We start from the raw sequence: 21,802 nt of genomic DNA, 5'->3' as shown, positions 1-21,802 counted from the left end.
CTTCAGGACTAGTAAAAGCAATAATGCCAGTAGGTCTACCCACACCAACCAAAACCACAGCTAATTCCCCACATACTGCAGTCCAATTCCCTGCTCCCGCAGTCACCAAGTCATATTGTGTACATCCAGAAATCCTTACTAGGCCATCACAGGAAAGTATGCGTTCTAAATCTTCAGACAAACAAAGTTGGGTTTTGATACTAATATGCAGCATGCATCACTTTCTCCCTGGTTAATTTAGTGTACTAGATACAGTTTAAGGGTGAGAACATTATCAGGCATTTCTTCTGTTGTCTTGAACAAGCTGATGTCTGGCCTTGAAGACTTCCTCTTTGTATTGCTTATGACTCCCATCCCCAAACCCTGCAGCATTCCTAAATAAAGCAATGCTTGCTGAGAACATGGGCTTCTGTTTTTAAAAAAAAAAACAAAAAAAACAAAAAACCAAAAAAAACCATTCCCTTCCCCTCCAGCTTCCAAGAAGTGGCCAAAAATAGCAGCCACGCTTGTTGGTATTTTAATGGAGGTTTGACGGAATCTGAGGTGGCCAGGCCAACACAGCTTACGCTTTACATTACCAAGGAATGTGTTTATTTTGTAAACTAAGTTCCCCTTATTCTCCTCCACTTTCTGGACCCCAACATATAACAGAAACCTACACAGATCTATGAAAGAATGGGCAGGACTAAGAACATCTGGCAGTTTAACATTTCAGTGTGCAACCTCAGGAGCTGTCATTTCGCTCAGAGTTCTCACTTTAAATATTGAAGTTTGATGCTTGTCTTGATGCTAACCTCAGATGTCCAACCTGCCAGCCCATTGCTGCCTGGAATGTTGACAAGCTGTGTATCAATTTCAGGATTCCCTAAGAGTATTTTTGTCTGTTATGCTTTCCAGTACTACTGACCTCATTGCAGTTAAAGCTGCGGGATGGCAGGAGGAGGCACATAGAGGGCTTTCAGAAATATATGTTAATATCACCAATAGCACTTTAGATCTGACTCTAAGCTTACCTCATTCTTAGCAATATATTTTCAAATGAGTTGGCTGGGTTTCAGCTATTTAGTGTTCAGTGTTCATAGAAATTACTCACAGCTAAAACGTCACAATGTAATTTTGTACATACAGTAAATTGTAATTGTACAGACATGGTTTAATGCCTTTGAGTCACTTCAAATTACTCTGTTTATGCTGGTAGAAGTGTAGTTATTTACTTTTCAATGTAAGTACATTGCTGCTACCTAATGTACCCGATACATCAATTATAACACACCCTCTGCTGCCGATCTACACCTTTAGAATCCTTGCGTTCCAATGAGATGTTGCCATGCTCTGTTACTGCATAGAAGATGCAGTAGAATCTAGGAGTGAAGGACAGTAGTTCATTAATTGTTTCTAGTGCATGAAGCAAATAGGCTTTGTCTTGTAGATATAACCAGAATTTTTCTTCTGCAGTTCCTTTTGAATCTAGTACAAAAACTGAAGAAGTCACTCCTACAGAGGTTGCCCAAAGCGATGAAGGTGATGGAGATTACGGTACAGAAGTGGGGCTCTCAAATTTGTCTCCAACAAAGTTGCATCTTGATGCAGTTGCTACAGAAAAGACACTCAATGGTGCTTTGCCTCCCGAAGCTCCAATCATCCTCAGCCCTCCACAGACACTCAAGCCAGACATGTATAACCTAGTGTGGCGCTCTGGAAAGGATGGGGGCTTGCCCATCAATGCTTACTTCGTGAAATATCGCAAGGTACTGCTTCTTTGCAGGAGATAGGAATAACTGCACAGCAGATAGTTTTAGGCTTCTCAAGGAACCTATCATTGTTACAGCAATGTGGGTGTTAACAAGAGCTATGGTATCAGCCCAGAGAGAAAATACAATACAGTTGAACCACAGTTTTGCTGTGTTTCAGAGTAACAGCCGTGTTAGTCTGTATTCGCAAAAAGAAAAGGAGTACCCGTGGCACCTTAGAGACTAACAAATTTATTAGAGCATAAGCTTTCGTGAGCCACAGCTCACTTCATCGGTGCATCCGATGAAGTGAGCTGTGGCTCACGAAAGCTTATGCTCTAATAAATTTGTTAGTCTCTTAGTTTTGCTGTGGACACACAGGCAGTCTGTTTAGGGATGATTGAAATTAGTTGCTGCTTTTTCTGGGTTTAACTGGACCTTGTTCAACAGAACTCAAGTTTTTATTTCCATTGTAGTACCATTATTGTATGTGTGGAACTGGACTCTGGTGAGCATTATTCATACAACATTAGTAATCAAAAAAAGTGTTTAAAGTCAGTATGTCTGGTTCTGATCTCACTCGCACTGTGTAGTTTGAATAGAACTTTTGCAAGCAGTGAATTTCTTTGATTAGAATAAGAAACAAGCATCACATAAGACTATCTTAAATCACACTTTTTTTCTGAAGGACTAAGTTACTCAGTTCATATTTCTATAAATTTAAATCCTTGTTCATCCTGGTCTTATCCCAACCTGAAGCAGAAATACTGCAAGATATTTTGACCAGCCAAATCCAGGAAATCTCATGACAGAGCCTATTTAATTTATGAACCAAAGATACTTGGTTCAAATAAGTATTCAAAACTTTTGGTGCTTATCTGACCTTTAAAATTTGTCCATCACTAGCAATTATATTTTCTGAATTAAATGCTTTTGTTTATGTAATTTTAGTAGACAGTTTATCATGATTTTAAAAGCATCTCTCTCTTCTATCATAAAAATTATGTAATTGATTTCCTCTTCTTCCAAGATTTCTTTTTATAAAGCATTAGAAAGAAATGTCTCTTTTTTGAAGAAAGTATTTGAATCAAGGCCATCAGTATAAACTTTAGCAATTCATAGCATTTGGAGCTGCCTTCCATGTTTTTATTAAAGTCTTATGTTGTTTAGTAGTTTATTTTTGGTCTTTTTCCTTTGGGATTTGGGGTAATGCTTTTCTCAAAGGTCAAATATTAAGAGAAATCTTTCCTTTGCCTAATGGAACTGGTGAATTCACTGTAAAACAGAAAAACAACAACAAAGGAAAATTGTAAAAAGGGAAATATGTACTCTAATAAAAACAAATCTCCAATCTTCCTGCTGATGTTTTCCAGCCTCTGGAGGTAACCAAGCAGATCAAACAAACACACACACCCTCTCTTTTTTGTGTTACTCATTCTAACCAATAAACATGTAAAGATGCTTAAATTCATGGAAGTCTGGGATAGGTTAGGGTAATTGACTGTCCCCTTTCTCCTCTTGGGTTCTGCTTTAATCCAGACATGCCCACCACCATCTAATGGCTGCTTGGTATTCTGCTTGAAATCATTTGTCCTCATTCTAGTTCCTCAGACACAAGCACTCGCAGTAAATATCCATTGTAATATGTACTAATTAGCATTGTTAGTTTTCTCAGCTGAGTGGCCAGGGGCCAACTTAATATGGAGACAGAAGTCTCTCAAACCTTGATATGGGAGATCCTGTAGGTCTGGGTTCAGATCTATTGCAGGAACATTGTGTAGAAGCTCACAGAGCAGCCTCTTGTGCTTTACCTGCTGTGTGGATAAGACTTGGATTTCCAGGGCTCTCACTGGCCCTAAGTAAAACTAATTGAACATAATTAGACATTTTGGCTTTTTTATACAATAAAATGTCCAGAAGACCAGCTCAGCTGGAGAAGTATTGATATTTTCCCACATCTAAAGTTGAAGTCATGGTTTGTCTTGCTCTTAGCATCTTGTGATTTCCTCTTGTACAGCTGGATGATGGCATCAATGTCATGGGAAGCTGGCATACGGTTCGTGTTCCTGGAAGTGAAAATGAGCTTCATCTCACAGAACTGGAGCCCTCCAGTCTCTATGAGGTGCTGATGGTAGCGAGGAGTGCTGCTGGTGAAGGCCAGCCTGCCATGCTTACGTTTCGCACCAGCAAAGGTAGGTGTAGTGTTTCCTATATGCAAAGTTATCGCCAAAACATTCCTGTAATTTAAGTTGACCATGGCTTGTCTATAAAGCTATTTGTGGAAACAGTTGTTTAGTGTAGTATCAAAGGAAGCGCCTATCACAACTAAGGCTGTTGGTAAATGGGATCCAGCATAGCTGTAAGTCAAATTCTGATGGTGCATTACCATAGCAGTATGCTGAGAGGCAACTGTGCTATATATGGACTTTGTGCATCTGGTGAAGACATTTTGTGCTGCTGGGAGACAGCTCTCCCATTGCCATCTCTGTGAGCGACAGTAGCTATGTCAACCTGAGAAGCTCTCCTGCAGACATAACACTGTCCACGCGGGTGTTTAGGTAGGTATAATTTACGTTGTTCAGAGGGTGGCTTAGTCAAACCCCGAGCAACATAACTTATACCAACATAAGTGGTAGTGCGTACAAGCCCTTACTGAAAGTAGCCAAGCTAAAGTCAGAAGGCAGCCAGGCCCGGGTCAGCCTTTTCCATGTAACACTTAAAAAGAAGTTCAAGCTTGACTGGTCCTTCCATTCTGAGTGTCCTCACCCAAATTAATAGCTACTTCAGTCCTGACCTGTGTAAAAAGGTCTTGGCCTTTCCTGTGCAGGAACTTCCAGTGTACATTGTTGTTAGTTTTGTAGTGCACACTGTATTGAGAGAACTAACCAGATTCTCATTTCAAAAACTTAAGTGATTTTTTTAAATTCAGGTTTAAACTGAGCGACTAGATCATTACCTGTTTTAATTACCATATATTATTCACTCTGTTTAAAATGTTATTAATGCAAAGAATTAAAAAATTGGTCATATAATACAGGAACCAGCTGTATTAAAAATCATTAAACATGCTAGTGATTTATTCCCAGGAGGAGGCAGCTATATGCTATGAACACTGGTATCAGTTTTTAATTGCCAGTTTGGGGGCTTCATTAGACCTATTGCCATGTTGTTGCTAGAGTGCTTTCATCATGATTCCTTTACCAATGTTGGTGGTTCCAATGTATTGAGGTGCATGATTTGGAGGAATGTAACAGGTGTTAAACTCACAGCAGAAGTCTAGGGTGGGGCTAGTGCATATCATGCTGTATAGATGTACAGTTATTATGGAAGTTACTCCAGCCTGAGACTTGTGCAGTGATTCTGCGGATTGACATGGAGAATTCTCTTCTCCTTCAGCCCCTGAGGAACTCCCTAGTGCACAGCTAGCCTGGCTGGGAATTGGAGCCAGGTTTAGTGCCAACTGCACCACAGTTAAAGTTGCTATCTTGTGTAAAAGCAGTGGGAGGGAGTGTACTGTAAGGATGCAGTGAACAGATCTTTTTCTGGCAATGTCTTCTCAGCCACTCAGTTTATTTATCATATCTCAAACTTTTTTTTAGAAAGAACATCCTCAAAAAACACTCAGGCCCCATTTCCCCCACTTGGCATTCCTAAACATCCTGTCATTCAGGAAGGGACAAATAACTTTGGGGTGATCCTTCCAGATCTGTCTCGACACAGTGGAGGTAGGTGAATGGATTGTCTCCGATTCGCGTTAGATGTTACAATATGAGATGAGATGCATTTAAGCTAATTTCTCAAGTACTTATAATTATTTGTATTTCTATGTCATGTATCCATTTTTATTCTCTGTTTATTCCCTCTGTCTTTCTGTTGCAGGTCTCTTTCTCTTGTGAATAATCTGTTAGCAAGGCTCAGATATAAGTGACTTCAAACTAGTAGATTTTCTATGCTTGCATGCATTTTTAGAGAAAAGGATCAGATTGTTCATCTTTTAAAAGTGTTAATTAAAAGGTTAGTTCATCCCAGTCAGTGAGGCAGTGTATTAAGTAGCCACTTCGATTCATCCGGTCATTTGTTGTGACTTGCAATAATTTATGAATCCTCAAAATGCAGTGCCTATCTTACATAAGAGTGTAGTTGTCATCAAATGGGTTTCTCATCCAGTGAATTTGATATTTAAAGGGACACTTACCTTGAAATGTAGTTTGCCACACTTGACCCCTAATCTCACTGCTAATTTTGATAATTTACAAGGACTTTTTCTTATGTTTGTGGTGTTCTCTCCTCTCTCACTTTGTAAAAGACCCGCAAGAACAGGAAAAACAAATTATACAGGGGAAACTGAAGGTGACAATATGCAAAGTGCCATCAGATGCACAAAGTCAGTGTCTTTTCTGTAGTTTATCACTGATAGTCAAATTGGATATTATAACAATAAGTAATGCATTTTCAAACAGGTGTGATTTTTAAGTTGAAAATGTCCCTTTAAATATCTTACGGCTAAAATGTGTCAGTCTTCCTGAGGTACACAAAGGCTTGTTTGCAGAGATCATTGTCAAAGTGAGGGTAAATTACATGAGCAAAAAAGGTAAAATTTTCAAAGGCACCCATGTCCAATTTTCAAAAGTGACTAAGGTTCCTAAGTGCATATGTCAATTTTGTAAATGGGATTTAGCCTCCTAATTCCCTTCAGCGCTTTTGAAAATGTTACCCATAATGGACTGAAAATGAGTTTAAGAATTTAAAATCCAGTTAGTGCCAGATAACCTATTGCCTTTCTGTTCCTTATTAAATACCTTCCTTCCTCTATGGCATTTGTGATTTAACAATGTGTATAAACCAGTGCAGTGAAGACTTAACCATTCTGACTGATGAGACTTCTTATAACCAGATTGCTAACACCATCTCTTTCCATTTCCTCTGTTCCCACTGCTGTCTGTAACTTCAAGTGAGTTCAGTAAGTATTGATATCATTTGTTACATGCTTGGTTTGCTCTTGTTTCTTCTAAATTATGCTTAAGCGATTCAGTGCTTAGTATTTATGGATCCGTTTTTTTTCATGGTTCTGGGAATTTCAGTTTGAATTTTTTATTCTCACTAAACCAACCTGCTGCTGTTGTATATGCATTCTTTGTGTAGTACCAAGGAAGAGGTAGAGTTTAGTGTATTAGCATGTCTTTCAATTCTGTTGAGTAAAGTATATAGCTCCCCTATTTTCTGGTAGTGTGTTGCTTGTTATTTAAGAACACTTTTGCGTTCCCATAATTTAGTTGCATTGGTCTGATGCAACGCAATGTTCACATCCACAACTAAGTTTTCATACACAGTTTTTAAGACTTTTTAGAACTAGGGCTCTTCCCAACTCTGAAGGATAAAAGGAAAACTTTTAAAAATACCTCTCATTTTATATACTGGAGTGCCTGTGGGAGGAGGATTTAAGAATTTCCATGTTTGAAACATTTGGTCTAACTTAATTGATTAAACTAATCCATAGGTGTGCTCTGTAGAGAACGGAGTTCCATGTTTCTCATCTAACTCCTATGTACATCTTCCTCAATTTCCCATTTCAGTTCCAGAGGCTCCAGATCGCCCTGCTATCTCAACAGCTTCAGAGACCTCTGTCTATGTCACATGGATCCCACGTGCAAATGGTGGCTCCCCCATCACTGCCTTTAAAGTAGAGTACAAGCGCATGAGCCGAAACAGCGATTGGCTCATTGCAGCCGATAGCATCTCTCCTTCTAAACTGTCAGTGGAAGTTCGCAACTTAGAGCCAGGTATTAAAACTCTTTCACTGCCCTTAGGATTTAGAACTAAAACTCCTTTCTTTTAGATGACCACTTTTTTGTGAGGAGAAGTATTTATTTCTGATCATGCACTTCAGAAGATAAAATAATTAGAGTTTCGTTAAGAATACTAAACATGATTAAAAAGGCCCATTTTATCTGTAGTTTGTCTCAGGTTAGGAATTTGTTTCTTTAATTGAAGTTGGCTTTTAGCTCTCTAAGAATGAAACAGTCCCCCCCTCCCCTCCCAAATTCAATTTTTATTGATGTTTGTTAGTTTTGTGCACATTTTCTTTCAACCTCTCCCTACTTAATTGTCATTTCTGGTAAATACCAAATCTAGGTTACGATTGCTATGTAATTCTCTGCAGCCATTCCATTTGTTTTTCATTGGTTAGTATTATTGGGCTGGGAAACAAGAGAACAAATATACTAACATCAGCCAATTACTTTGAGACAGAAGTTCAGGGGAACTTCAGAAACAGACAAAGGAGGACCATCGTCCATGACCTCTAGAAATGCATGCAGCTGGTCTTGTGGGATACAATCCCATAACCTTAATTGGACATCCTTGCTCCAGGAGGGGAAAAATAGCATTTCCTTGCCTTTCTCATAGATGAAAATTTCTTTCCAGCCCAATTATTTGACTAGCTTTTCACCACTGTATGAGCAGGTTCTGTCACAGTTAAGCATCTAAAACCACTAGAGAGACATCATTCATAGCAAGTGATTTTCTTTTTGAATCCCAAGATATCAATTTAGAACTAATTTCACTATGACAGTGTCTTATCTCAGATTTTTTTTAATTATTTGAGCCCTTTTTCTAGTGCTTGGGTATTTTTATCTTAATCCCTAATTTTATCTTTTGCCTTTGAAAGGAGCAACATACAAATTCCGTGTGATTGCAGTTAACAATTACGGGGATAGTCCACGAAGCTCACCATCTCGACCATATCAAGTCGCTGGCTTTACCAACCGTTTTTCCAACCGTCCGATCACAGGACCTCACATTGCCTACACTGAGGCAGTCAGCGACACTCAGATCATGTTAAAATGGACTGTAAGTACATTTTTCTGCTCTCGTCCCCTTCTATAGACTAATTCTTACTGATTTGGTCGTTAGAAATTTTTAAAAGTGAAGGATCAAGGATCAAGAACAACGCACTCAAGCTAGCAATGTTGTTTTCCTCCGTAGTGAGTGATATTCTTAAGAGATTCATGGTTGGCTCCATCCCATGAACCATATCAATCTACTGACTTTTTTCCTGTATTGTAATATTTAAAATCTAGATACCTGAATTGTTGCTGTACTTCTGGTACTCTCTTGTAGTGGATGTTGAACAACAGCAACTTTAACTCCTCCAAACAGCTCAGAAGTGTTGTTTGATAATAAATCCTGTTTTAGTTTATATGAGTCTTTGAAAAGAATCCACTGTTGTATTATTCACACTCTAAAAAGTCTTAACCAAGCCTCAAAATCATATTCTCTGTAGAGAATTTTCAATGGGCTACATCTGAAGAAGTGTATCCAATAAAAATTCCATATTGCAAAAACGTTCCCCTCCTTTCCCCTATAATTCTGTCTTTCATAAGCAAATATTTTGAAGTCCTTCCTGAAATCCACTGTATCATTAGTTTTTTCCTTTTGCACACTGATGTATGCAATCATGGTGCACCATGAGGGTAATTTCTAAACGCCACAGAATTCCCAGTTCTGCAATTTGCCTGAACAATTCAACCTTGAAAGAGGAAAATATCAGTAATAAGCTGAAAAACTTAGTCTAAAATGTCTTAGGACTACATAAGAGTAAGTTTGAACTCAAAGGTTAGGAAATACCGACTGTTTCTGCACTACAGGGTCAGTGCCGCGTAGGCACATCAGCATAGCATCCTAGTGTAGATGCAACCTATACGATAGAAGGAGTTTTTCTGCTGGTATAGGAACAACATTAGCTATGTCGACAGAAGCACTCTTTTATTGCCATAGCTGCATCTGCACTGGGGATTTTGTCACCGTAGCCATGCTGGTTGGATGTGGGTTTTTTCACATCTCTCATTGATGTAGCTATGCTGATACCAGTTTTAAGTGTAGCCCAAGCCAGTCAATTTAACTCAAGTTAAAGTTGCGTGGACAACCTTAACTCTGCCCCCTGTGCCTTACATCAGCCTTCAGCTCCATGACTACATACTATGTCTGAAATTATACAATTCTTGAAATTGTTTTTTTTTTTTTCTTTTTTTTTGGTCATAATGGTCCAGTATTTCTTTGACTTAAAATAAAATCTTCAAATGAGAGTAAGTCCCATTTTGAAAAAGGGATATAGGAAGGTATCCAGAGCTCCTTGCTGTGGACCCCTTCTGGGCTCTTCAGAACTGCAGGAGTCTGTCCTCAGCCCTTCAGCGGGGCTTTCCCCAGTCCATGTCTGCATTCACCGCAGTATGTTTGACTAGATTTTTCACAGTTCAGTTAATTTAGCTCCATATACATGCAAAGTAGATCCTTCAATTCACACCATGAAACCTGATTTAAAAAAAGTTTGATTCAGTCACCCAGTTTGATTTTGAAAGGCATATTGCTCTGTCAAATCAAATACAATTTTCTTAAGCACAGGGCTGGAGCACCCGGGAGGTGGAGGGGGAAGAGGGTGCTCAGCACCACTGGTGGGCCTCACTGATCACCCAGTGCCTCCCACCCACCGGCAGTCCCCGCCAATCAGCTCCTACCCCCAGTGCATCCAGCATGCCAAGGATCAGTTGTTCAGCAGCAGGCAGGAGGTGCTGGGGGAGGGGAAGGAGCGTGGGCAGGAAGAAGCGGCGCGAGGGTGGGGTGCGCTCGGGGGAGGGGGCAGAATGGGGCAGGAAGAGGTGGAGTGGGGGTGGAGCGGGAAGAGGCGGGGCGGTGGTCAAGCACCCCCCAGGAAATCAGAAAGTCGGCGCCTCTGTTCTTAAGCACCGAAAGGCACTCACTTATACTGAGGCCCGTTTTCAACTTTCAGACCATAGTTGTTTCAGCTGTAGGGCTGTTCAGAAAAAGATTGCAAGATTTTTTTCTTCTTTTTTCAATGGGAAGGGTATGTATTTTTCATTGTCCTTGTGAACCGCTAGGTCAAAAACACTAAGAAATTCACCTTTGTGTAGAGACCAGCATGCAAAAATTCTCAGCCAAAATGGAAGTTTCTGACAGCAACTGGTGACTGACAGCATGGGATTAGAATGGAAACTGTTACATCATCTGAACTACAGTGGTTTCTTCTACTTCATCTTATTTAAGATCACTCTGTCTTGAAAATACTTCTGGTCTCTTCCTGAATGAAGTAAATTTATTTCTGTCATGATGTTATTGAAATGTAATCAAATATTTTAATTTTAAATGGATTTATCCTTTAATGTACTATTTGTATTCTCTTTTCCAGTATATTACTTCAAGCAACAATAATACCCCCATCCAAGGATTTTATATCTATTACCGGCCAACTGACAGTGACAATGATAGTGATTACAAGAGAGAGATTGTGGAAGGTATGATGTGGCGTATGCATTATCAGAGGCAGTATGCCAAAAATTTGTTGGGGAAGACGGTTATGTAACCATAATGGCTGTGTTTACATAAAAAGAAAAGGAGTACTTGTGGCACCTTAGAGACTAACAAATTTATTAGAGCATAAGCTTTCGTGAGCTACAGCTCACTTCATCGGCTCACGAAAGCTTATGCTCTAATAAATTTGTTAGTCTCTAAGGTGCCACAAGTACTCCTTTTCTTTTTGCGAATACAGACTAACACGGCTGCTACTCTGAAACCTGTGTTTACATAAAATCTGAACTACTTTACTGAAACTAATTCGGTCTAAATAATATATTCACCAGCAGTAGAGCTCTTAACCTTTTAGCCCCCGCATGAACTTGTTTCTTCCATCCATAGTTCAAACTTAGTAAATTTAAATTCCACTTTTAAATTGTTCCATCTGCATCATTGCAAGCCCTAAATGCAGATGCGTTTAAACCAGTTTATCTTAATCCACTAATTTACTAAAATAAAATAAACGGGCAAAAATGAGATTTTAAACCAGTTTACATGCATCTAACAATTAGGCGTTTTCACTGGTGTAATTAAACGGATTTTAGATTTAGTTTCACTGGTTCAAGTTTTCTAAGATAAATAAACCCGCAGTTCTTCTTCGAGTGATAGTCCCGATGTGTATTCCACATGTGGGTGTGTATGCACATCTTGCACCCAAGTCTGGAATTTCTTCAAGGCAGTGTCCGTTGACCTGCATGTGCCCAGTAACTCTCCTTGTGCTCCCAACCAAGGGTATAATCGGCAATGCAGGTCAATGCCTCTCCAGTTCCTCTTACCACTGCATGGCCTGAGTCAGAATCGTGTCCTCTTTTGCTGTTGCAGAACTTGTAAAAATTTCGTTATAAATAGTTTATCTCTTAGCTTAGAAATTCTGTTTCATGTTTCGTATAGAATAGAATACTCCACCGCCACCCTGCCCTGGTTATGGGACTAGGTGCAGGGTCCATGGATTCAAGAACCGCATCTTCTGCCCTCGCTCCTTCTCCATCCGCGACGAGTATCACTGGTGCCTGTGCTGTCTGGGTGATGCATGTTTCTGCAAAGTGCAGTATCTGTAAATCCTTCCTACCCGGAACTAGAGAGCCCCATAAGCTCTGACTGAAAATGTACTTGCTGGAAGAGGTTATGAGGCCCCACTCCGACCTGGGCCCGGGAGTCCCCACTATACATTGGCCTCCACCAACCAGCAAAGCCCCTCCAAACATGACCCTCGGAGCAGAGCCCTTAATGTCGAAGTCCAAGGACTTGTCACACAGGGCGCCCCATGAGAGTAAGAGACACTCGCATGGGCATAAGGATAGATCCCTGCAGCAGACTGTCCAGAAAAAATGTGTTTTCTCCCCGAACTGGTCCAGGTCGGGTGAAGTGTTGCATCTGGAACCCACGGAACCAGCTCAACTCACAGGTTGGAGAGTAAGATGCAGAAAAAGAGTGATCTGGCAGTAACAGCAGTAGCGGGGGTGGAAAGATAATCACTTGCCAGTCCCATCTATGAGTTCAAGTCCAGATTCATCATTGCTACCACCTTGTCTATCCAAAGACCATCTGGCTGAATCAGATTAAATGGGTCCTTCAGGTGTCTTGTACTGGAACTCTGGGCCGTACGGAGACTTTTAACACTGGAGGATATCTTCCTCCCCTGCCCACAATCTCCACTCCTTTTGGGCCCTGCCCGCCTGACAGATATCCTTACCCCAGAGGAGGAGCTGTTACCATTGTCTCAGGAGAGGTTCCATCTCATCCACCGGGCAGGGGCACCTCAGTACTGATGGTACCACTGCTACCAACAGAACCATCCTTGAAATCAGAGGAGTCGGAGGATACAGCTGCACCAGTATCTCTGTGAGGGTACAGGAGACATGATGCAGCTGAGGCATTATTATCCCTCCAGTTATGACCCCTCCCCCCCAAGGGACCCCGATATCGATTCCCATAGGGGCCAATGCATTTAGGGCCCTTGAGACCGCTATGACAGGCGCCCCAGACACCTCAGGAGTCATTCCGCTTCTCTGCCTCCCATCAGCCAGCTCCCTCAGTGTATGAGGAGGAAGAACCAGAAATACTTCCGATGGGGAGCCGCCTCATTATCCCTGGAGGAGACCAGCACCCCTTCATTGCCCTCTCTGCCAGATGACCATCAGTAACATCAGGAGTTGTGGCAAAGGATCACTAATGATCTCCAAATCCTGCTAGACGAGGTCCAGGGACCCTTAACATCGGCTCCTGGACATTTTTGCAACCACAGGAACCAACCAGGGTGGCCCTTCCAATCAATGAAGCCATGTTAGAACTGGCCAGAGCAGTCTAGCACCCACCAGCAATTTGTGCCTCTGTGCCAAAAAGCCAAAAGATGTTTTGTGCCAGCCAAAGGGTGCTGATTTCATGTTTTCCCATCCTGCTCCTAATTCATTGGTGGTACAGGCAGCTACAGATAGAGTTCAGCCACACTAACAAAAAAAAACTATTCCAGCCGATAAAGGGTCAAAGAGACTGGATCTCCTGGGTAGGAAGGTTTTCTCCTCTGCGGGCCTCCAATTTTGTACAGCTAATTACCAAGCTTTGTTGGCCAAATATGATTTTAACACCTATACCAGGCTCACAGAATTTAAAGATAAAGTCCCCATGGAACACCAAGCCCAGTCCCGGTTTTCTCTGGGCAAGGGGAGGTTGGTAGGAAAGGTGGCTTCCCAGGCTGCGGTAAATGCCGCAGGTATAGCATCCAGATCTTTGGCCACAGGACTGGTCATGCGAAGGGACTCGTGGCTCCATTCTTTGGGATTCCCAAGGGAGGGCCAAAATACTATCCAAGACTTCCCTGTTCAGGAAATCCTGACCCAAAGCAGGAAGGATTCTACTAGGCTCTGATACCTGGCTAAATGGCAGCGATTTTTGGCCTGGACACATCACCACCAGCATTCACTTGATACTGTAGGCATTCCAGTTATCCTAGACTGTCTTCTCTTCTTAAAGCCCGCAGTTCACTGCGAGTACACCTACCAGCAGTTAATGCCTTCCTCCCCCTGCTGCAAAGATGGACTATCTTCACACACCTGACCACAGTTTGATTTATGAAGGTCTTGATCAGGACTTTCTCACCAGACATTAAACCTATGCCTCAATGATACCTTAACTGTATCCTTTCAACACTCACAGGCCCACCCTTCTAACCTCTGGTGACATGTGCCATGACTTATCTGTCCATGAAACCATCTTTGTAGCCATTACTTCGACAAGAAGGTTCAGTAAGCTGGGAGCCATGATGGCAGTACCTCCTTATACAGTATTGCACATGAAGAAGGTTTCCCTTTGGTTACAATCCCAAATTCCTCCCCAAGGTTGTGTCCGAGTTGCATATCAGTCAAATGATACTTATCTGTTTCCTGCCCGAAATCCTACGCTTCTTCCAAGGAGAAGAGATTTCACTCCATTGACATTAGGCGCACCCTGGCATTCCACATGCTGAAAACCAAACCTGTTAGAAAATCTGAGACTCTCTTTTGTCTTGGCAGAAAGGTGATGAGGACAAGCCATATCCTCACAAAGGATTTCTAAATGGGTTTTGGGAAGCATCTTAGAATGCTACAAAAGAGCAAAGCTTTCCTCTCCTGGGCATATCACAGCTCACTCCATAAAGCACAACCTGCCTGCACAGCATCCTTATTGGGCAGTCTGCTGCAGCACATCTGGAGAGTGGTAGCTTGGAGTTGCAGCCATACTTTCGCACCACACTATGCTCTAACTCAAGCAGCAATGGCAGATGCCGCTGTAGGAACGGCAGTACTACAAATATCTCTGCTACCAGTTTCCTTGCACCTTCCTCCAGTCAACACTTCTTGACAGTCACCCGTGTGTGGAATACACGTTGGGACCATCACTCGAAGAAATGGAGCTTGCTTACTGTAACTGGAGGTTCTTTGAGATGCATGGTCCCAATCTGTGTTCCACTGCCTGCCCTCCATCCCCGCTGCTTTGGATCCAGTTGGATTGCAGTAAGAGGAGGAACTGAAGAGGTGTCGTCCTGCAGTGCCTTTTATATGCTTGGTTAGGAGAACGAGGAGAGTTACTGCGCATGTTTGGATCAACAGACACTGCTTCAAAGAAATTCTGGACTCTGGTGCATGGCGCCCTTGCCTACCCATGTGTGGAATACAGATTGGGACCATGCATCTCAAAGAACCTCCAGCTACAGTAAGTAACATCCATTTGCTGTTGCAAATTGGGAAGCCCTCTCCAGTTACTTGTTAGTAGGTGCTTAATTTTTTACTCTGTTTATAAGGGAGCTTCTCTGAGCCCAAGATATTGCAACATTCAGTAAATGTTAGCTAACTTGACAGTTTAGCATAATTCACACTTTGCTTTTCGAACACATTGATAACAGATATTGTAAGCCAGTGGGTTGTTTTGCTGGGAACTTTTAGATCATCATTTTCATGGAAGAAGTAGTCACATTTTACATTTTTTACACCCTCTTAATCATCTGGCCTAAATAAATATAGCAGCTCCATCTTGCCCCATTGAAGCTCATGGGTTTTTTTGCAATTGACTTCAGTTGAGGCAGGATCAGGCCCTTATTTTGCAAATTCTTCCTTTTTTGACTATAGCCTGCACAATACTGTAAGGTGTGATGTACACTTTTTCAGATTGTAGGACTGTTAAATATCTAGTGTTTGTGCTCAGAGGGTCGCTTCAAAGCTTATGCAGTCAATATCTTTGTCTGTAAACATATTTTAGCCTTCTGTGACACAGAACTTGTGTGTATGAATGTTGCGCACAGGGCAGTTGTTTAAGTGTGCCTCCACTGTGCTGTGAAATGTGCTTATTCCTGATTTTCAAGTTTATGCGTACTGAAATGTTTGTGGCAGTCTGAAACCACTAGCAGCTGCTCAGCTGTCCCAGAGCCTGCAATTGAAATTCACATGGTGGCAACTTGAAACATTAAAGCTTTCTTACCACGTTTCTGTAAAATAGTGAAAGCTATTTTCAATTCAAATGTGACTGGATTCTTTTTTACACTGAAGTATAGAGAAGCATGTGATCCTTAACTTAGGTGCCAAACCTTTTGGTTAACCTGTACACATGGCTACATTGCCCTAATCACAGTCTTCCCTCTTACTCTTGAATCAGTGTTTTGACAGCAGATTTTATCTTGCAAAGACTCTTTTACTAGTGTGGAAAAGTTGTTGTGATGGTTGTGTTAATGAGTTGCCTGAAGCTTTCATGAACATTTCCTGCTAAGTCTTGTCTTCTGAGACAGAGTCAAAAGCTTACAGAAGGTTTTTCCTCTATAAAAGTTGCCACAAGCAATTTTATAAAAATGTTTGTGTGTTTGCATCATATGGCTCTCCAGTATTTGTACCTTTCAGCAAAAGCAAAATTAAACCTGCCCTTTCCTGCTTATATGGGCTGAATTTTTCCCTGTTGCGTCAATCTTGGAGATTGATTGTTAACCCTAAATGTAGTCTGATGTCACTTGTTTAAATGTTTTCCCTTCCTAATGGTGCAAGGAGAGCACAGTTAAAGTGTCTGTACTGATTCCAGTTCTTCTAATGGTTTGAAGCAGAAACCTAAAACCTGGTACAGTAATTACTGAAAGGAATGTTTGGGGGTGGAGGGAGAAAGGAGACAAAAGTAAAAAGCCTTGGAAAAATGTGCTTTAGGAATAAGCCAACTCCAGCATCAACCAATATTTAAATACAAGTTATTTGGGGCATCTATTCATTTTAGTGTGTGTGAACTGAGAGTTGTGTTTCATAGTAGTTCACCACTTGTAGATCAGCACTGAAAGAAAGCAGTTTAAAAGAGTCTTCCTCGTGTAGTAGAGTGAAAACCACCCCCCTTTATAGGATATTTTTTGTGACATGCAATGGGAGTTGGACTGCAGCTTTAATTCTGTTGAGTTGGAATGGAATCTTGATGGCACAGCCCTTCCAGCCAAGTGGGCTTTTATTTTTTTAATTAATACTTAAATCAGTAGGTGGTATGACAGTTTCTTAGAAACAGTGGAAACAGTTCAAGGTGGTATTTTCCAAGAGGGATTAGAAGTGCTCAAACAGTTAATTAAACTCTCAGAAAAGGGTCCCTGTTTATTAAAATTTGTCACAAGTCCCTGAAAGTAAAAACGGAGAGTGATTTATACTGAAGTGCTCTGTACTTCAGGAGGGTGTCTAAATGAAAGGTTGGCTAGCAGCCAGAGTTAACAAAATCATTCTATTAGAAAAGCTTGCTTGGATTGGAGTCCATGCCCCAAGAGACTGGGAGAGTGAGAAAGATGGGCCTGTTATCTGAGAGTGTTCCCTAGTATGTTTCACAAGGTATAAGTTAAATTATTTGTGGCTTCTACTAACTGAGATAGGAGAGGTCATAACATCGAGTTTAGATGAATCCTTCCTGTGAAAATATTGGGTGACTTGAATTTTAACTGGGACCTCGCATTTATAGTCACTGAAGATCCCATGGTACTCTTGAAAGAATCAGAGTATTATCACAGCACTCTGGCCAAATTCTAATGTGAGAATAATTACATTCTGTCTACCTAAACTTCTCCTGTTTCAGTTTGATACAGTAGTCTGCCTCACTACTTGCCCTGAACATTTGTATGTTGTTAAACAGCTGGCACATTCCACCCTAAAGGCATGCATGTGAATGATGGATGAAGAGATTCCTGTGTATATGTATGGTAGCTTGCAAAGTGCTTAAGAATCTTTCAGGATGGAAAGAGTAATTCCAAGTGTAAGAAATCAAGATTAGTTTGTCTTTAAAATTAGAATTGTGTCAACCAGAATTTCCATTTCATAGGAAATTCCATGATTTTTAAATTTATTTCATTCAGAATCAGAATAAAACGAAAAAACTCTGACATTCCAACAGAAAAACATTGCCTGAAGATTTTCCACCAGCTCTGTTTAAAAGTACAACATACAATATTTTAAAGATAATGCTTTCTGTGCTCACCAAGCAAACCTGTGACACCCCAGCATTGTACTTTTGCCTAGTGAAAAGGGCATGACACTATATTTTCTTCCATGACTCAGACATTTTCTCTCCCACGCGCACTCTCGCATCTGTCTCATATCAAACAAAACAAATCTCGTTTCATTTTTCTTTCTAGGTACAAAGCAGTGGCACTTGATAAGCCACCTGCAGCCAGAAACCTCTTACGATATTAAAATGCAGTGCTATAATGAGGGAGGTGAAAGTGAGTACAGCAATGTCATGTTGTGCGAGACAAAAGGTGAGTGGGAACACTTGCTTGTCTGAGAGGTAATGTCAAATGTAAAGCCTGATAAGAAAATTACTCACTGACCCTCTCATTTAATTATTTTTAAAAATTGATGCCATCTGCTATAATTATGTTTGGAGGATTGTTTTTATTTACTATTGCTGAGGTTTTCTGACTGGAGAGACCAACGTGTTAGTCTCCAGGAAAGACAGTTTGCAAAGATGTGTAGACCTATTGGATGTATTGACAGTCCCAGTTCATCCAATGTTGGTGGTCTTTCCTTAAGCGGACACCATCTTGATGTAGCTTAGTTGGTTACTGGAGATAATGTACTTCTGCCTACTGTCTCTTCAGGACTTGTTCAAATTCTTAGTTCATGATGAATAAGTTGGCTGCCACTCACATCAATTCTACCTGCCTCTGGCAAGAAGATAGGAATACTGTTCTCTGAAAATGTCAGAGTAATTATTTGCAAAAGAAATTAACGATCACAGTCACTTTGGTTTCTTAAGCAAATTAATCTTTAACATCAAGTTATGTTGCAGAAGAAATATGCTGACACTAAAAGTAAAATACATCTTCAAATGCACTACTTCTGAGAAGAGTCTACAAGCATGCACGTCAAACTTACAGTGCAATACCTATTACCTTACAGGGCTGGGCTGGGAGCTGCAATCTCTCAGACCACCTACATCTGGTGGAATATATCGTACCCAGAGTCTGGCTTAGTTATCAACAGCTCTGTAATTCTTCAAGATTTTAAGACTATACCAGGGGGGACAACCTGCTGTCAAACATTCATATTGACATTTCCTTTAAGTGATTGCAGAACCATGTTCTGAAGTATTGCTAGCCTGTTTGCCAGAAGCTGGGAATGGGCGACAGGGGATGGATCATTCGATGATTATCTGTTCTGTTCGTTCCCTCTGGGGCACCTGGCACTGGCCACTGTGGGAAGACAGGATACTGGGCTAGATGGACCTTTGGTCTGACCCAGTATGGCTGTTCTTATGTTCTTATGACCTCTTTTAGGAGCAAATCAAGGCAATCTGGGGCCCTAAGCAATCAATCCAAATGAGACAAAAAGAAAAGGAGTACTTGTGGCACCTTAGAGACTAACAAATTTATTAGAGCATAAGCTTTCGTGAGCTACAGTTCACTTCGTCGGATGAAGTGAGCTGTAGCTCATGAAAGCTTATGCTCTAATAAATTTGTTAGTCTCTAAGGTGCCACAAGTACTCCTTTTCTTTTTGCGAATACAGACTAACACGGCTGCTACTCTGAATCCAAATGAGAGCAAGCATTGCCTCTGCCCCCATGCTCTAGCCTTGATCCTTCTTGGCTTAGCTCTGGAAGGGGTCACCCACACAAGCAGCCTTTTGGGCCACTTCTTTTTGGTGAATGTTGACGAGACTCTAGACACTGAATGGGCTTGTTTGGTCATTTCGGTTCAAAGAGGTAGTTAGCACTCAAAAGCTAACTTGGTCTTACAGTTTTCTATTAGATTCCCTAAGCATGAGCTAACCTTTAGCAAAACAAATTCTAATGCTATAAATACAATATTTAAAATGTTCAGTACAAACCCCTATTTAAAATCTTGGTTGTAACATTCACTGATGGAAAAATTTAGTCCTGCAAAATTAATTACCAATAATTCTTTACATTGTTTTTGGGGAGTACAGAGTGGCTACAATTCAGTATGTATTTACTTAGCAGCCAGCAAATATATAGTTGCTGAAATGGTGCCTTTCACTTTAGTGCAGGTGTCATATTGATATCGTCTTGAATTTTGTAAGATTTCTACCTGGTTGTTAATTTCCTGAAGAATGCAGTTTCGAAAACAGTAAAGGTTAGCAGGGTTCACATCAGATAGAAGTAAGGCATCTGGCAATGGTTAGTTGACAGAAATGCATATTGTGTTTTTTCCTGACCTCAGAAGTGGAAAGATTTGTATTCTTTCAGATTGGAAGCTAGTGCATCTCTAGCAATACTTGCATTCAATTGCTTGTTGAAATATAACATGGCTTAGATACATGGGTTATAGGTAGTTAGATCATAGGCATTTTCTAAGACAAACAGTTACCATCCAATGTTTGTTGACCTCATCAGCTAATGTAAAAATCTTGAGCTGAAAATTTGTCTACAAATCATTGAGATACTAAATTCAATGGTAGATATTTCCACTTCATAACTGTATAGTTGAATAACAGATAGATAAACACATGCTGATGACATTTCTGCCGACTTCTCATTCCAAGTTGGGTTCACAAGACCATGTGTGTCTCCTGTATTTCAATCAGTGAAACGCACACCTGGAGCATCGGAATATCCAGTGAAGGACCTGAGTACACCACCTAATTCTCCTGATCGTGGGGGTGGAGGCAATGCTGGCCCATCAAATGGCCCTGTTCGGAGCAGCGACATGCTATATCTGATTGTGGGCTGTGTCCTTGGAGTGATGGTCCTTATTCTGATAGTTTTCATTGCCATGTGTCTGTGGAAGAATCGCCAACAAAACGCCATGCAGAGTAAGTTATTCTTGGTTTCCTCTCCTCCCAGTCCAAGTTTAATATGAAAAAATATGAGGGTAATGAAAATTAGACAATAAATGTAGAGCTTTATATTGAATGCCCCAAATACATACTCTCTGTTATGATCAAATTGGTATTTGGTTAGTCATAGAAACTCTTCACTTATGTGTTACTAAGGAACATGGAGAGATGAAGGAATTTGTGAAAGTAGTAATGTATCTGTTTCTCTGCATTGAGTCCCATTCGAGGATTGAGCCATATATATATATATATAGATTGCTGCAGTGTTCTGCTGCATTGTTGAAGATGCCATTCTTTGGATAAGTTATTGAGGCCCTGATCTGGCAACATGTTAAGACATATGCCTAACTTTAAGCATATTAATAGTCCCTTTGACTTCAATGGCAGTACTCCCATGCTTAGACTTGAGCATGTGCGTAAGTGGTTTTCTGGATAGCCGTATAAAGCCAACATTCTTTTTGCTTCACTCTAATTTTTCCAGATAGAGAGAGAGAGATCTTGTGGCACTTTTTTTGAGGCTCATTGTAGTACTGGCGAAAGGCTGTGGAGCAGCTGTTAATAAGCAGAAACCTGCCAGTTTCTGACTAGAAACGCACTGTGAAGTACTATGGAATACTTAGTTTATAGCACCGTACAAAAGCTATCAGCTTTTATTCCCAGCAACTACTCAGAGCAAGCGGAGTCTTACATGACATTTTAAATAGCTCCCTCTGTTTCTGGTACTTAGCTTTATCTGCACAGTCTGTTGGTGTTTAAATATGATCCATACTCCCCACCAGCAAACCCAAATTATGCAAAACTTCCTTTGAAACTGAGCAGGACCAAAATAAGTTAAATTGTCTCTGCCATAGAGTTGATCATGCAAATGATCCTGTTTTAAAATCCTATTTTTACAGAGCAACATCTTCTGCTAAATTCTTTCCAGACCAAGAGGA

The 21,802-nt window shown here is 40.8% G+C and overlaps 1 protein-coding gene across 4 annotated transcripts in view; it reads left to right on the top strand.

Moving 5' to 3' along the window:
• Positions 1-21,802, top strand: part of CDON (cell adhesion associated, oncogene regulated) — a 95,853-nt gene that overhangs the window by 54,016 nt on the left and 20,035 nt on the right. For all 4 annotated transcript variants that reach the window (XM_038380689.2, XM_043500946.1, XM_043500947.1 and 1 more), the window contains exons 9-16: positions 1,456-1,748; positions 3,748-3,922; positions 5,330-5,455; positions 7,304-7,510; positions 8,398-8,579; positions 10,933-11,038; positions 18,205-18,327; positions 20,616-20,843. In XM_038380689.2, the coding sequence (XP_038236617.1) occupies positions 1,456-1,748; positions 3,748-3,922; positions 5,330-5,455; positions 7,304-7,510; positions 8,398-8,579; positions 10,933-11,038; positions 18,205-18,327; positions 20,616-20,843 (1,440 nt within the window). The remainder of the gene's footprint in view (positions 1-1,455; positions 1,749-3,747; positions 3,923-5,329; positions 5,456-7,303; positions 7,511-8,397; positions 8,580-10,932; positions 11,039-18,204; positions 18,328-20,615; positions 20,844-21,802) is intronic.

This window comes from Dermochelys coriacea, chromosome 22 (assembly GCF_009764565.3).
Source record: "Dermochelys coriacea isolate rDerCor1 chromosome 22, rDerCor1.pri.v4, whole genome shotgun sequence".
Taxonomy (NCBI): Eukaryota; Metazoa; Chordata; order Testudines; family Dermochelyidae; genus Dermochelys; species Dermochelys coriacea.
This window is presented reverse-complemented; position numbering and strand designations above follow the sequence as displayed.